At 40.7% G+C, this 12,943-nt stretch overlaps 1 protein-coding gene across 3 annotated transcripts in view; it reads right to left on the bottom strand.

Moving 5' to 3' along the window:
- Positions 1 to 3,114: 3,114 nt before the first annotated feature.
- The window catches only part of URI1 (URI1 prefoldin like chaperone), a 46,167-nt gene continuing 36,338 nt past the window's right edge, over positions 3,115 to 12,943 (bottom strand). For all 3 annotated transcript variants that reach the window (XM_079988859.1, XM_079988861.1, XM_079988860.1), the window contains 6 exons: positions 12,557 to 12,617; positions 11,391 to 11,568; positions 8,606 to 8,876; positions 6,777 to 6,919; positions 5,149 to 5,407; positions 3,115 to 3,812 (listed from right to left, as the gene is read on the bottom strand). In XM_079988859.1, coding sequence (XP_079844985.1) covers positions 3,624 to 3,812; positions 5,149 to 5,407; positions 6,777 to 6,919; positions 8,606 to 8,876; positions 11,391 to 11,568; positions 12,557 to 12,617 — 1,101 coding nt within the window. In that variant the 3' untranslated portion in view covers positions 3,115 to 3,623. The remainder of the gene's footprint in view (positions 3,813 to 5,148; positions 5,408 to 6,776; positions 6,920 to 8,605; positions 8,877 to 11,390; positions 11,569 to 12,556; positions 12,618 to 12,943) is intronic.

The raw sequence follows: 12,943 nt of genomic DNA, 5'->3' as shown, positions 1-12,943 counted from the left end.
ACACACACCAGGGCCTTTTTAGGGGTTGCCCTGCTGTTACAGAACCCCCTTTTGATTGGATTACACGTGCTTCCCTGCCTTACAGACTTTCAAGTGAGCCTCAAAGACTTATTCCTTAAAATGTTGTCTTTCCCTAACAGTTTAACTGACTTATGATGAGATCAGAGTGGCTTTCTCATAGTAAAGTATATCATCTTGATTTATCTATCTGCCATTTATGTGTGCTGCTTTGGGAAGAAATGCCCCTAAAAGGAAGGCTGTAAATATTTTACATAAATAAATAAGAAATAAAAGGACTCATGACATCTGTACACAGCCTTTCTTCCAAAGAGCTCTGAGAGCTATTTTGCCTTACCAACAACCCTATAAAGTTGGTTTGGTTAAGGGAGACCAGGGCTGTGTACAGGCTGCTATTTACTCTGCATCTAGTGTGCTCCCATCGCTATTTGGGGAAATGGAGTATACATGTTAGCTATAATCCATGTCTCTCTTACAGTTTCTTATGGAATACTGCATTTTAATGCATTTCCCCCCAAACCAACTTCAATCTGAACTGAGAAATACTGACTAATTAGTCTGTCTGTAGCCTCTATCCCGCCCCCAAAAGATGTAATGGCAATTTGAACATCAGTTCCCTAAATCCCACCCGAATACTCTAACCCAGGGGTAGTCAACCTTTTTATACCTACCGCCCACTAATGCATCTTTCTTGATGGTAAAATTTCCTTACCACCAGTGTTCGTTGGAAGGATTCAGCTTGTGCCGTAGAACCCCCTACCACCCACCTAGAATCCTGAAACGTCCACTAGTGGGCAGTAGGGACCAGGTTGACAACCCCTGCTCTAGACATTAAACCACACCAACTGTCCAGTAAGATTTGCAGATGGTTCCTTGCTTTAAAGACTTGCCCCATATCCTATAGAACATAGAACATAACACATAACGGCCACCAGTCCAGATTGATATTGGCATGCATATGAACAAATTGAATTCCAATCTAACTCACCAGTCCTCAAGCTTTCCATGTCTGGCTGAGTTCTGTAACTAACAGACAAGCAGAAGCCTTCTTAGTAGTCAGGCTCCCCTCTGAGAACCAGAAGCACCCTGTTTTACAAATACAACAGAACACTCAACTTTTGCTGCACTGTAAAGGTTGTTTAGTACATAAGCAAGTTGGAGTAAACGAATGGGGTATTGGCTGCTGAAGACATTTTACCACCTGAGGCAGAGCAACAAATGGTTTGTGTCCATTTGTGTGTGTCCAAATGGTGTGTGTCCATTTGGGAGGGCCCAATGGTCATGGAACACGGTACTCAAGGCCAGTCATGCTACTTTGTCACCTGAGGCAAGCTCCTCTCCAATAAAAAAATACAATAAAAAAATCAGAACAGCTAAACAGTTTGCTACTGTTTCATGACACCCAATATCAGCTGCTTGAAACAGTAACCCCTCTGCCCAATGGTAGGGCTGGTCCAAGATTATTTAGGAACACAGGAAATTGCCTGGTGTCGGGTCAGATCAAACTATTTCTCCATCTTATTCTGACTAGCTGCATGCAGCATTCCAGGTTCTTGGGCAAAGGTCTTTCCCACCACCTAATCCATTTAGAGGGACGCAGGTGGCGCTGTGGGTTAAAGCCTCAGCGCCTAGGACTTGCCGATCGAAAGGTCGGCGGTTCGAATCCCTGCGGCGGGGTGCGCTCCCGCTGCTCGGTCCCAGCGCCTGCCAACCTAGCAGTTCGAAAGCACCTCCGGGTGCAAGTAGATAAATAGGGACCGCTTACCAGCGGGAAGGTAAACGGCGTTTCCGTGTGCGGCTCTGGCTCGCCAGAGCAGCAATGTCACACTGGCCACGTGACCCGGAAGTGTCTCCGGACAGCGCTGGCCCCTGGCCTCTTAAGTGAGATGGGCGCACAACCCCAGAGTCTGTCAAGACTGGCCCGTATGGGCAGGGGTACCTTTACCTTTTACCTTTAATCCATTTAGGGGAAGGTGCCAGGGATTGGACCTGGGACTTTCTGCACGAAAAGTGTGCTTGACAACTGAGCTGCAGCGATTCCCTTTGCCTACCTTGACTAAATTCCTGAAAGTTGATTTCCCCTTCTCTAAAGACAAAGGTTCAGGGCATCTCTTGTGTGCTGGGGCCACAATGGAAGCTGCTTCTGCTCAACACTTGCTCAGTATTAGCTTCGCAAAGAGAACGTGGGAACAAGTGTAACATGGAAAAGTGAACCAAGCTGAAAGGGGAGAAAGATAATTTGCTATTTTGCTTTCATTTTGTTTATTTATTGGACTCATAGTTAGGCCCACAGCTGTCAGGGCAACTAACACTACACAAATTTTTACTCCCACCCGTTTGCTTAGGCTGCTGCTCCTGCAAGACATACTGTATAGGCCTTGGTTTTGAAAGCTGAGAGGGAAGTCCCCTTGAGAACCAGATCTGGTTGCTTCCCAGTTCATGAAAGAACTGAAACAGGTGGTCTTGTATGGATATTGCAGCCAGCTCATTGATTTGTGCTTGGATGGCAATAGGAAACTAATGCAACACTTGCTTGTTCTTAGAAAGGTACATGGACTAAAATCCTGCAACCCGACCTAGTGCCATTTGCTGCAGGCAGGATGCTGCCACAGTGTGCAGCTGGCCTGATAGACTGCTTCCTTTTGATTACATGTCCATGCTGTGTCTTGTCTTCAAGTTGCAAACTCTGAACAATAACGGCACAGGGTCGATTGCTTCCTGGAACAGCCCACAACAACAGAATCACATTTTTGAATGCACAATGGAAGGGGAGGATCTCTTTGGGGCTAAACCTCCTTTAGTTTAGGGTTAAGCTCTTCTCCCCATGAGCACGTAATTTCCATTGACGTTAATAGGTGTTTCATACACAAAGAAAAGAAAAGAGAGTAAAGGGCTCTGCATTGGAAAGGTCAGAGAACATGCTCAAGGAATTTGGAACTGAGAAAATGTTTCAACTCCACTGTATATAATAACCCAAAGGAGAATACTTTCAACATTTCAGATTTTTTTCTTTTTCTTTTACTTGAAAAGTGTAATTTTACAAAATACCATTTTTTCCATCAAAGAAACATCCCTGCAAAGTATGCGAACACAGCGTTCTGTTTCATAGAGTTTATACAAGTTATCAGAGGTTTTATGCTAGTAGGAAAGAAATGATTCGTCAGCACAGACACCTAAAAGCAAACCCTACAAAACAATGGGGGATATGAGCAAGTCTTAAACGCTAAAGCAAGTCATGAAATATAATTGTTGGCTCTATTTGAAAGTTGCAAAGTTTCTTTCAAACGACCCATATGGTATGTAGAACATCACATCTGGTACAAAACTGCCTGTATTTAGGTTTAAACACACACACACACACACACACACACACACACAGCCTTATGAAGATTATTCTTTTGAAAATTATTCCAAGTGCTGTTATCGTAAGGCAAACATATACAAAGGTGCTGACTGCATACAGGGATATTAAGAAAATAAAAAGAATTTTGAAGTGTTTTTTCACCGATTTTTTTTTTAAGAAATATCATCAACAGAGGTCTAAACATGAACAGTATCAAATCAACGCAGCCTGCCGTTTTGAACTTCCATTGTCTAAGCAGAAACTAGGTTTTCTGTTGCATTCTGGCAGCTTTGAATTTTGAAACCCTCTTTGTAGTTTCTTCTGAAGCTTCAGAAAGAACTTCCTCAGATTTTCGCTCCAGAATGGTAGGCAGGGCAGGGTGAGCGATTACTGGGTGTGGTGCTGAAGCAGGAGACAAAGGCTCCTTCTCGACAACAGTCCCCGAGAAAGCCTACAAGGAAAGGAAACCTTGAAAGTAAGCTTATAGGTTACAAAGTGTATTACCATCACTCTCTCTTTTAGTCGAAAATACAGAAAAAACTCCACAAAACTAACAGCAACTCCCTGCAAAAGAAAACTGTCTAGCTTCCTCAAAAGAAAACCAGAAGGAGTGCTAGTGTTCTAAGGAGAGATATTCATACCTCTATGTATGTTTTGGAATAAGAAAAAAAATGGTCTTCAAGAACATAAAAACAGATGATGCAATAATAAATTTCAGCTCTGCAACTGATACAACTTTGCAGATTTGGGGCCTGTCAACATTTCAATCATATTGCACTTTCAAGGTTTCATATTGTGCCTCCTTTAACTGCTTCAAGCTGACACCTGGTGTACGAACTACAAACTATTTTGCGTGCTGACATGTTTCCCCCCTGTCAGCATCATCACAACAGTTAAGTAAGATTTTATAGAAAGTGGCAGACAAGCTCAATATATTTTTAAAATGCCGGAAGACTGTGAGGTACATTAGGGAATTGTCCCCTTGCGGACTGCCTTATGTTAACTTATCTGGAGGCATCTGGCTGTCCGCTCCAGGAAAGGGGTCCCTGGATCAGCTGGTCATTTTAGCCTGATCCAGCATGGCTCTTCATATAGTAGGCAAGATGTGAACAAAATGCTAAATCACAGATTTCCATTGGTCACTCATAGGAAGCAAGGCCTTATCTAAACCCTCTCTTTTCCCGTTGTGATTATGTGCCTCTCCCAATGAAAAAGTCTCTGTGCCTCCACTCCTTGTGCTGCTATTAGAGGTGGGTGTCCTCTGAGCAACTTACCCTGCTGCCAGAGTATCCCTTTTTTTCCTGGCCCCTTTGATCCATTTGCCCTCGAGAACAAGGCAAGAGAGAGTGCAGAACTCTCCAGTTTCTTACTAGTTGAGGAGGAAATCTCAACTAAATCCTAAGTAAACGTACTTCCCCTGAAATGGTGGTGGTTACTTCCCAGTAAATGCATCTAGGATGGAAGTGCCAAGGTTCACAAGAGAGTGTTTTATAAATGGTTTACCTGACTTAGGAAAGAGCACTGACAGAGGCACCTGTGCTCTAATCAGACTGACATGGGGAAAAGGCTGCCTTTGTGAAATGCCCCCGGCATGCCTTAGTCAGAAAGAGAATAGTGTGCCTGTAGATGAAGGAATGCACATTTTTGTTGTTCTGCCCAAGGAATAAGCTGGTGACAGCTAAAGAGACAATTTACGAAAAATGAAATCAACATTAATAAGATTTCTAATTTGTCCTAATGTTTTCTCCTAAAAAGAAACAATAAATGAAAGAACCCTCTCTCTGTACCTCATACAATCCTGATAATGGCAATGGTTTTTTTGAAAGATGCTCCTGCTCCCCCTCTTCTTCCTCCACTAAGATTCCTTCGCTGTTATCACTGTAGGTACTTTCATCATAGCTCACACTCCGCAGAATTCCTCGTCTGTCATCAAACTCAGCAGTGCTGCTCTCACTGGTATCACTACAAACACTGTTCTCACGGCTTCGAGACTTCAAAATTGATTTACGAGGGACATACTCTCCATTCACAACATCAACAAAGACTCTGCAAAAGGAAAATGTTAGCTTTAATAAACTATGTGAGAAGGGGGGCAGAGAACCACATGACAAATTCACAATAATTTCACTGTCTTTGGTACAAATTAATTATGATGACTTTGCCAAGTCAACTTTCTTACTGAACTCTTGTAAAAGATGCAAGGTAGGTGAATTACATTCAGCAACACAACTGTTACCCTGCCCCTTTTGAGTGGATACCTATCACATTTCTTCAGGAGTGAACATCATTATTAGAGCTTTACAAAGACTTGTATTTTGCAAAATGAAACTGGACACCACCTGAAGGGACCTTTTTATAAAGTGACACTGTTTTTGCTTTTAATAACCAGATTTGACTTCAAATTATCTATCACGCTCAAGAGAATATAATGTGTGGTTATTGAAGTGAAAGAAGATCTGAAAAACTTGTGAGCTTCACAGGCTTGGCAGAGGGTGGAGTGAGATACAGAGACAGAGAGAGATCATGGGTCCACCTAGTTCTGTATTGTCTATATTCTTGCTAGCAGTCTCTCTTCAATGTCTCAGGGTTTTTCCAAGCATCACCTACCTCCAACCCTTAATGCAGCCTTTCCCAGCCTGATGTCCTCCAGATGTTGTTGGACTACAACGCCCATCAGCCCCAGCCTCCATGCTCAATGGTTAGGGATGACGGCACTTGTAATCCAGCAACATCTGTCAGGAATCTGCTTGAAGAAGGCCGCTTTAACAGGAGATATTGAATACTGAACTGGAACTTGTGGCATGCAAAGCATAAGCTGCTGTAAAGTCATGGGATGTTTTCTCAGTAGCTTTGCCATGGGTATGATCAGTTGCCAATAAAGTAAATCACTTTAGAAGAGTAAGGAACATGCCACCCCAAAGTAGTTTAGAATTTTTTCAGCTCTGAGAATTTCTGCATTAATACACTCACAGGCAGATGTTTTGTTTTTATATGAAGTGATATGAAAACAATATGAAAACATTAATAGCAGTAGCAATTAAAAACAATATGAAAACATTAATAGCAATATCTGCTAAATGCCCTAAGTAGGTATAGCAGCAAAATGAAACACAAATTGATTGTTTTTGCAATTTTCATAATGGCCAAGCCATTTTTAAGGAACCATTTAACTGAATAATTGAATAATTGTCAAATATGAATAATACAGAATAAGTGAGATATTCCTACCAGGTGCAATTTGGCATACAAAAGGTTCAGGAATACATTATATAATTTATATTAATTACATGGAATTAAATAGGATTAATTATTAGCTGTGGCCCTCTGGCTCTTGGTAGATTACCAACTGTTCTAGAGCTATACTATGCAAAATGAATCACACCCCACCAAACTGTTCTTACTACAGATGCCATACCGATAAATGTCTGCTGGTGTTTTGATGCTGGGCAGTTCTGTAGCGGAGTGCCCATTGCCATTGCTATTCTTTCGCTTGCGTTTTGCCTCTTCTTTCTTCTCACTGAATTTCAAAGTAGTATTTTTTCCTGTGTTTATTCGTACCTGAGGCGGAAATAAACATTAGTCATAAATAATCAGACTTTAATCAAGCAAAGACAGCAAAATATCATTCTTTAATCAGCTGAACAAACAAAATATTAAGGTCTATGGCACCCCCATATATAGGGGTGGTTTTGGCTGCAATGCTAAACTGTGGTTTGGTGTTGCCTGAATAAGCCTTGGGCTTGTTTGCTCCTACCCATCCACTCTTTGGCATAGCTGTGAGAGGTTAGAAGCTTCTGATTCTGTTTTCAGCTAACAGTGGTTTGTTATGTGTGGACACAGAAGTGTGGTTAGTCTTAACCACAATTTGTCGTGGGTAACTTCAAACAAGCCAATTTCAAACCATTGTTTCTGAAGCTGGCTTGTTTAAACTAACCATACTTACATTTAACCACACTTCTGGGTTTGGATGACACAGCAGGCTGTAGTACACCACAAGATAGCAAAATCTAGACGCACCTGAGCACCCTTGTTTAAGGTGGCCTGAGATGCACCACTAGCCATAAGGGAATCCACTGTGACAGTGAAAAATCTAAATAAATTTCAAAACACTAATTCTATTCAGGGCTATAACCTAAACCAAATTTAAACAAAATTGTTGTTCATCAGCTATGAGAGAAAGCAGCAAAAGGTTAACTCTTCTTCTCAGTCAGAAGGCTGGGGCAAAAAACCTGATGTCTTAACAGGAGAGGCAACTCTTCTCATTTCACTTTCTGCCTTCAATTTAAATCTGGGAACAAAGCCAGCCTTTTAAAGAACAGCTCCAATATACCTTCCCCATCTCTCCTTAATTATCATATATGGAGTAGGAAGGAAACATTAGACCAGCACTGATCTGTTCTCGTCCTCGGCACTGATCTGTTCTTGTCTCAGCAATATGGCAGGAAGAGAGGAGAGTGTCCAGGCTTCTTGGGATATACCAATGCAAATCTGCAGAGGTTTAGAAAAGAGTTGTAGTACTAACAAAATTTTTCTCAGACATGGGGATAGCCTATGAGTGATGGGATCCTGCCTCCACCAACACTGAGGGCAAACTGTTCTATCCTGAACTCTTTCTGTGGATAAGTTAGGCTAACATCTCCAAAGAAAAGGTGGAGTAATGGGATTTCTTCAGTCTTTCAGCTCACCCTGGAGTTTACATTCTGGATGCCAAAGTGTAAGAAAATGCAATAAACAGCATTACCATCACACTCCATCAACATCCAATCATACCAGGTCCTAGGTGTACCTAGGTGTCCTTCTGATTACTTTTTCCAATGACCTGAACATGGTAGGGATCCTCTTCAGATAGAAAGTAAAGTTTGCCTTATCTTTAAATGAAGAGGCATAATCCCATTTCTTGCCCTCAAAGCCTACTGAGCAGAAAGGACATTCCTGGTTAAGTCCATTTCCCATTTTACCTAAAGCCAACAAGATTTTAAGCAGTTTTGGGTAGCATGTAGATTTTAATACCATATTCTTTTCACATGTGATCTTTTTAAGTTTGAAAGCAAAGAGTTTAGATTAGAAATGCAAAAGCCCCCCTTTTACCTAATCATTTCATGAGAATACAACATTAGTTAGAACCCTAAATAAGCCTGGTCTCTCGACATGTAAAAGTAGCAGCGTATTACGCAAGAAAAGCATTACAAACTGATAATTCAACAATCTCCATAATATGAATTCAACAATCCTTGCAATACAAACCCTTTTAGGTTCCACAGTATGAGAGAAATATATTGTCGGTACGGCGTGCTCAGCAATGGCTGAATCATCCTGATCATCATCACTGCAATAATGATTTGGGCCATTAAGCTGGTCTCTGAACACTTCTGAGTTGGTTACTTTTTTCTGGAAGTTATCCTGAGTATTAGGTTCCTCCCCCCTATCGGCCATATTCACATCTGTCTTTTTTTCTTCTCTCTCTTCTTCAGAGGAGGAAGTGTCTTCTCCATTTGCCTCAACAGCATCAGAGATCCTAGAGTGGGGATGGGGAAGGATGAAATTCAGTTCTAGTTCAAAGCCATAAAATAAGCATTTAGCTGATGCTTGGATATTTTTAGGGCTTTCCCTTCTTTTGCAAGATATGGACAACTATCTTATTTTTACAAATAACACCAAAGAGTAGCACATGCACCAGAGGCATACTTGGTTTGTACTGGAAACTGGACTTCTAGTGTTGCAGCACTGATCTGCTATAATCAGTTAGAAGCTGAAATTTGACAAGTAGACTGGACTTAACTGTCAGGGGTCCTTTACCTTTACCTTTTTTTAGCTTGTTACTTATGCAGATACTAAAGACCTTTTTCTTTTCCTTTTTGGTTAAGATAGCGTTCCCTGAAGCATGACCGAGTCTTTTTATGGAATATTAACTGTACAATTGTAGTAATGGTTTTATTGTTTTAGACTTTCTATATTTTGTACTATCGCTCATTTTATCTTATTATACACTGCTTCAGTAGGTTCTGGCTGTGAAACGGTTTATAAATCTGCAAAATAGAGCAAATAAACAAATAATACCCAGTTTCCTGTTTACCATGTTGGCCAACCAGATGCCTCTGGGACAGTCACAAGCAGTACATGGAGGCAACGGTTCTCTCTTGTTGCTCCCCTGTTTACTCTACTAAAACGAAGAGGCTTCATATAGCCATCCTGACTAGCAGCCACTAACAGACTTGTTATGATTTCTAATAGTATGCTCTGCTGCTGTGGTGAACAATGGGGACGTACATGCCATTATTTCCAATGTCACCAATTGTTCCTATGTACCAAGAAACCACCAAAAACTTCCAATTATTAGGGGAGATCTCATGAGGTTTTATTACAATCGAGCAGTATACAAATTTTGCTAAGTAAATGTTAAGTAAAATTACTGAAGGTTTTTTAAAAGTTTGCCCCCCCCCCCAAACCTACCTACTCCACATATATTTTGGCACTTTTTGCCCACCAATTTATTCTTATTACTTTCTAATACAAGTTAAATCCAGCTACCTGATGGTTCTGGAACTTTGGCTGCTGCGTGATCCAATCTCATCCTCAAGACTCATCTCAACTCTTTTATGGCACAGTGCTTTGAATTTATTTGACTGTGCTTTAAGTACAACTAAGCAACTGTTGTTTTCTTTTAGAAAGATGTTGTAAACTCAATCCTGGAATTCCAGTATGGTCAAAGGCTCTACCTGCACTACTATGTTGTAACCGTTTACTTCCCCTGAACGGTCATTCCTTTCTCCCTATAAAGAATCACGGGAATTGTTGTTTGGTGAGAAACATTAGGAGTGACCATGGCTCAGTGGCAGAGTATACACTTTGCAGAAGGTCCCTGGTTAAATCCTTAGCAACTCCATTTAAAAGGATTTAGTAGCAAGAGATGGGAGAGAATTCCGTATGACCCCCTGGAGAGGCATTTTCAATCTGAGTAGACAATACTGGGTAACTGGATACATAATGTGACCTGGTATAACAGAGCTTCCTATATTCTCTATGTTCTCAGTGTCCTCCGCTTCACAAAATTACAAATCCCATGGTTCCCTCAGCGGAATGAATTACTGTAAAACTAATTTAAGTCTATGGTGAAAATATGTGTCAGCCAGACGTGTTAGCCAGAAGATTCCACACTTACTTAAATGATTACATTCTGCTGTCATTCAAATTGGGGTGGGGGATCAGGAAGTAAAGGGGATGGAGAAAAGTTTAATGCCCAACACCTTTTGGACTCCTTGGGAACTTCATTGGGTGTTCCAAATGCTGACGTTCAATCTCTTGTTATATTGTCTCTACTCTCCTTCTGCCGTAGCAGGTAAGTGGGGACAGTATAACATTGCATTTTTTTCTCCTACCATTTTTCTGTCTGCTCCCTCCTTCCCCAATTTTCCTGGGATTTCCCTTTTTTCGCTATCAAAGTGACTAAAACGGGTAAATATATATTTCTGTTTATGTACATCAGTACCCAAGCCAAATCTACTGTATTTGCTGGTCGATTTGTTTTTATTTAAGCAGCAACCTCATCCTGTAACAAAGGAAGATTACAGAAGTTCAGGTTTTCCAGATGAAGAAAAGAACTTTGAAACTTTCTTTTTGGTGTGATTGGAAATGGAAAATGTTGCAGAAGCAGAAAGTAATGAGACTGTGGGTATAATAATCACAGAATGTCAGATATACAAAATGCAACACTGCATATGGGATTGCAATGCACTATAAATTTGGGTCAGGCTTTGTTCACCAAAAAGGAAAGACCAGGGAGAGTGTTTCTAAGTGCTAAGCATAATTCTGTAGCCAGTCCTAGACTCAGAGAGAATTTCAATGCATGAGATAGTGTTCAAAATATGCAAGTTTGACAACAACAGAAACACAAATCACCAATGTCTTTCCCTGTTTGAGAACCCAGACTTGATTAAGTGGGAAAGTTTGACTCAATAAATATCCAAGCTTCAGTCCTACAAATTCTCACTTCTTTTGAACAGAATGCTCCAACCAACAACTGTTAAGATACCTGTCAAGTTCACCAAGTATCTCTTCTTGTCTCTCTAGTTCATCTAGTCTGGCCCAAAAGTCTTCCTCTGATTTCAAGTCTTCACTGGATTTTTCGCCAGTTCCATTTTCTTGAAGATTTGCCTCAAAAGCAAATGTTTTTGGTTTAGAATGAGGTTTGTGAGCAATTCTGTGTTTTCCTGTGTAATAAACAAAGCAAGAGATTTTTTTTAAATTATATTACCATCATAATACAAAGGAAAGGAAAGGAAGCAAAAAGGCAATTGTAATGAAGGACTTTGGACAAAAAACATTTAAAAAATGTTTCAAATTACTACTAAAGTTTTAAGTAGCACCAATGAACTATATAATCGTCGCATGGCAAAAAGTACCTGATGTTTATCCAAATGCCAAAATACATGCCGCCGCACCCCCCCCCCCCCAAAAAAAAACCCCCCAGGAAAACAGCTTTTCTGGGATATTTTCAATGTAGTAACTTTACATCTGCTATATCAGAAGATAAAAAGCTGCCTTATATTAAGTCTGCCCACAGGTCCATCTAGTCCCATGGTGTCTACCCCAGTGTTCTTTTGCCTTGGGTCCCTCAGATGTTGTTAAGACCACAAGTGCCATCACCCATGACTGTTGGCTAAACTGGCTGGGGATGGTACGAGTTGTAATCCAACAACAGCTGCGGTTCCAAGGCTGAAGGATCCACAATGGCTCTCGGGTATGTGAGAGTTTCTTCTTTATTCCTTAAACTCTCTACAGTAGATGTTCATTTTCTGCCACTGGACTACAACTGCCATTGCCCTTGACTATTATTCATGCTGGCTAGGGCTAGCTAGCCACCCCTCCTTTATAACATACTCCAGTGTGTATTGGGGAAATGATGAAAAACTGTATAACAAGTATGTCTGAGAAACTTATTCTGGACTCTTCAAGGAAGAGGCACAAAAAAATCTATTTATTTTAGCTTGGTTATAAGGGTATCACATTAAATGATGCATGTGCCTCAGTTTATAAATGTATCTTGCCATTTTCAGAAGTGCCTAGAGAAACTTAACCTTACACACTAAGTCACTACATTAAATTGGAGACCATTTGGTTTTCGTATTAGAAAAAATAATATAAATGTGAAACACAGATCCCACAATGGTTGAGAACATTTTAAAACCGCACACTCACCTTTTGTTTCAGTGCCATTACTTTCAGCAACTTCTCTTATATCCACAAAATCACCTGCTGCCTAATTGGAAAAAAATGTTAGAGTTATCAAGTATATTTGATAGTAACTACTTGCTAAGCATTCACATATCTGGTTAGCTAGTGGTAAGTGAGCTTTGGACTTCTGTGTCACAAATGGCAGTTGCCCATGCTATGTAGCAAGCAAAATGAGGGGAGTTTTGAAATAGTTTGTGGTGTGACATGGGATGGGTTTGTTTCTGATCTTCAAAGACTAAGGTTATAAATCCTTCTGGATCCATGCCAGTCATAAGAGCTCCTGGTCCTTGAACCTAACAAACTTTGCAACGTGAAGTGGTTTGAGAGGTGAGTAGCCTCTGTTATGTTCAT

The sequence above is a fragment of the Podarcis cretensis genome, assembly GCF_951804945.1.
Source record: "Podarcis cretensis genome assembly, chromosome: 8".
Taxonomy (NCBI): Eukaryota; Metazoa; Chordata; class Lepidosauria; order Squamata; family Lacertidae; genus Podarcis; species Podarcis cretensis.
Note: the sequence above shows the minus strand (reverse complement) of the source record. Positions and strands in the feature narration are given on the sequence as shown.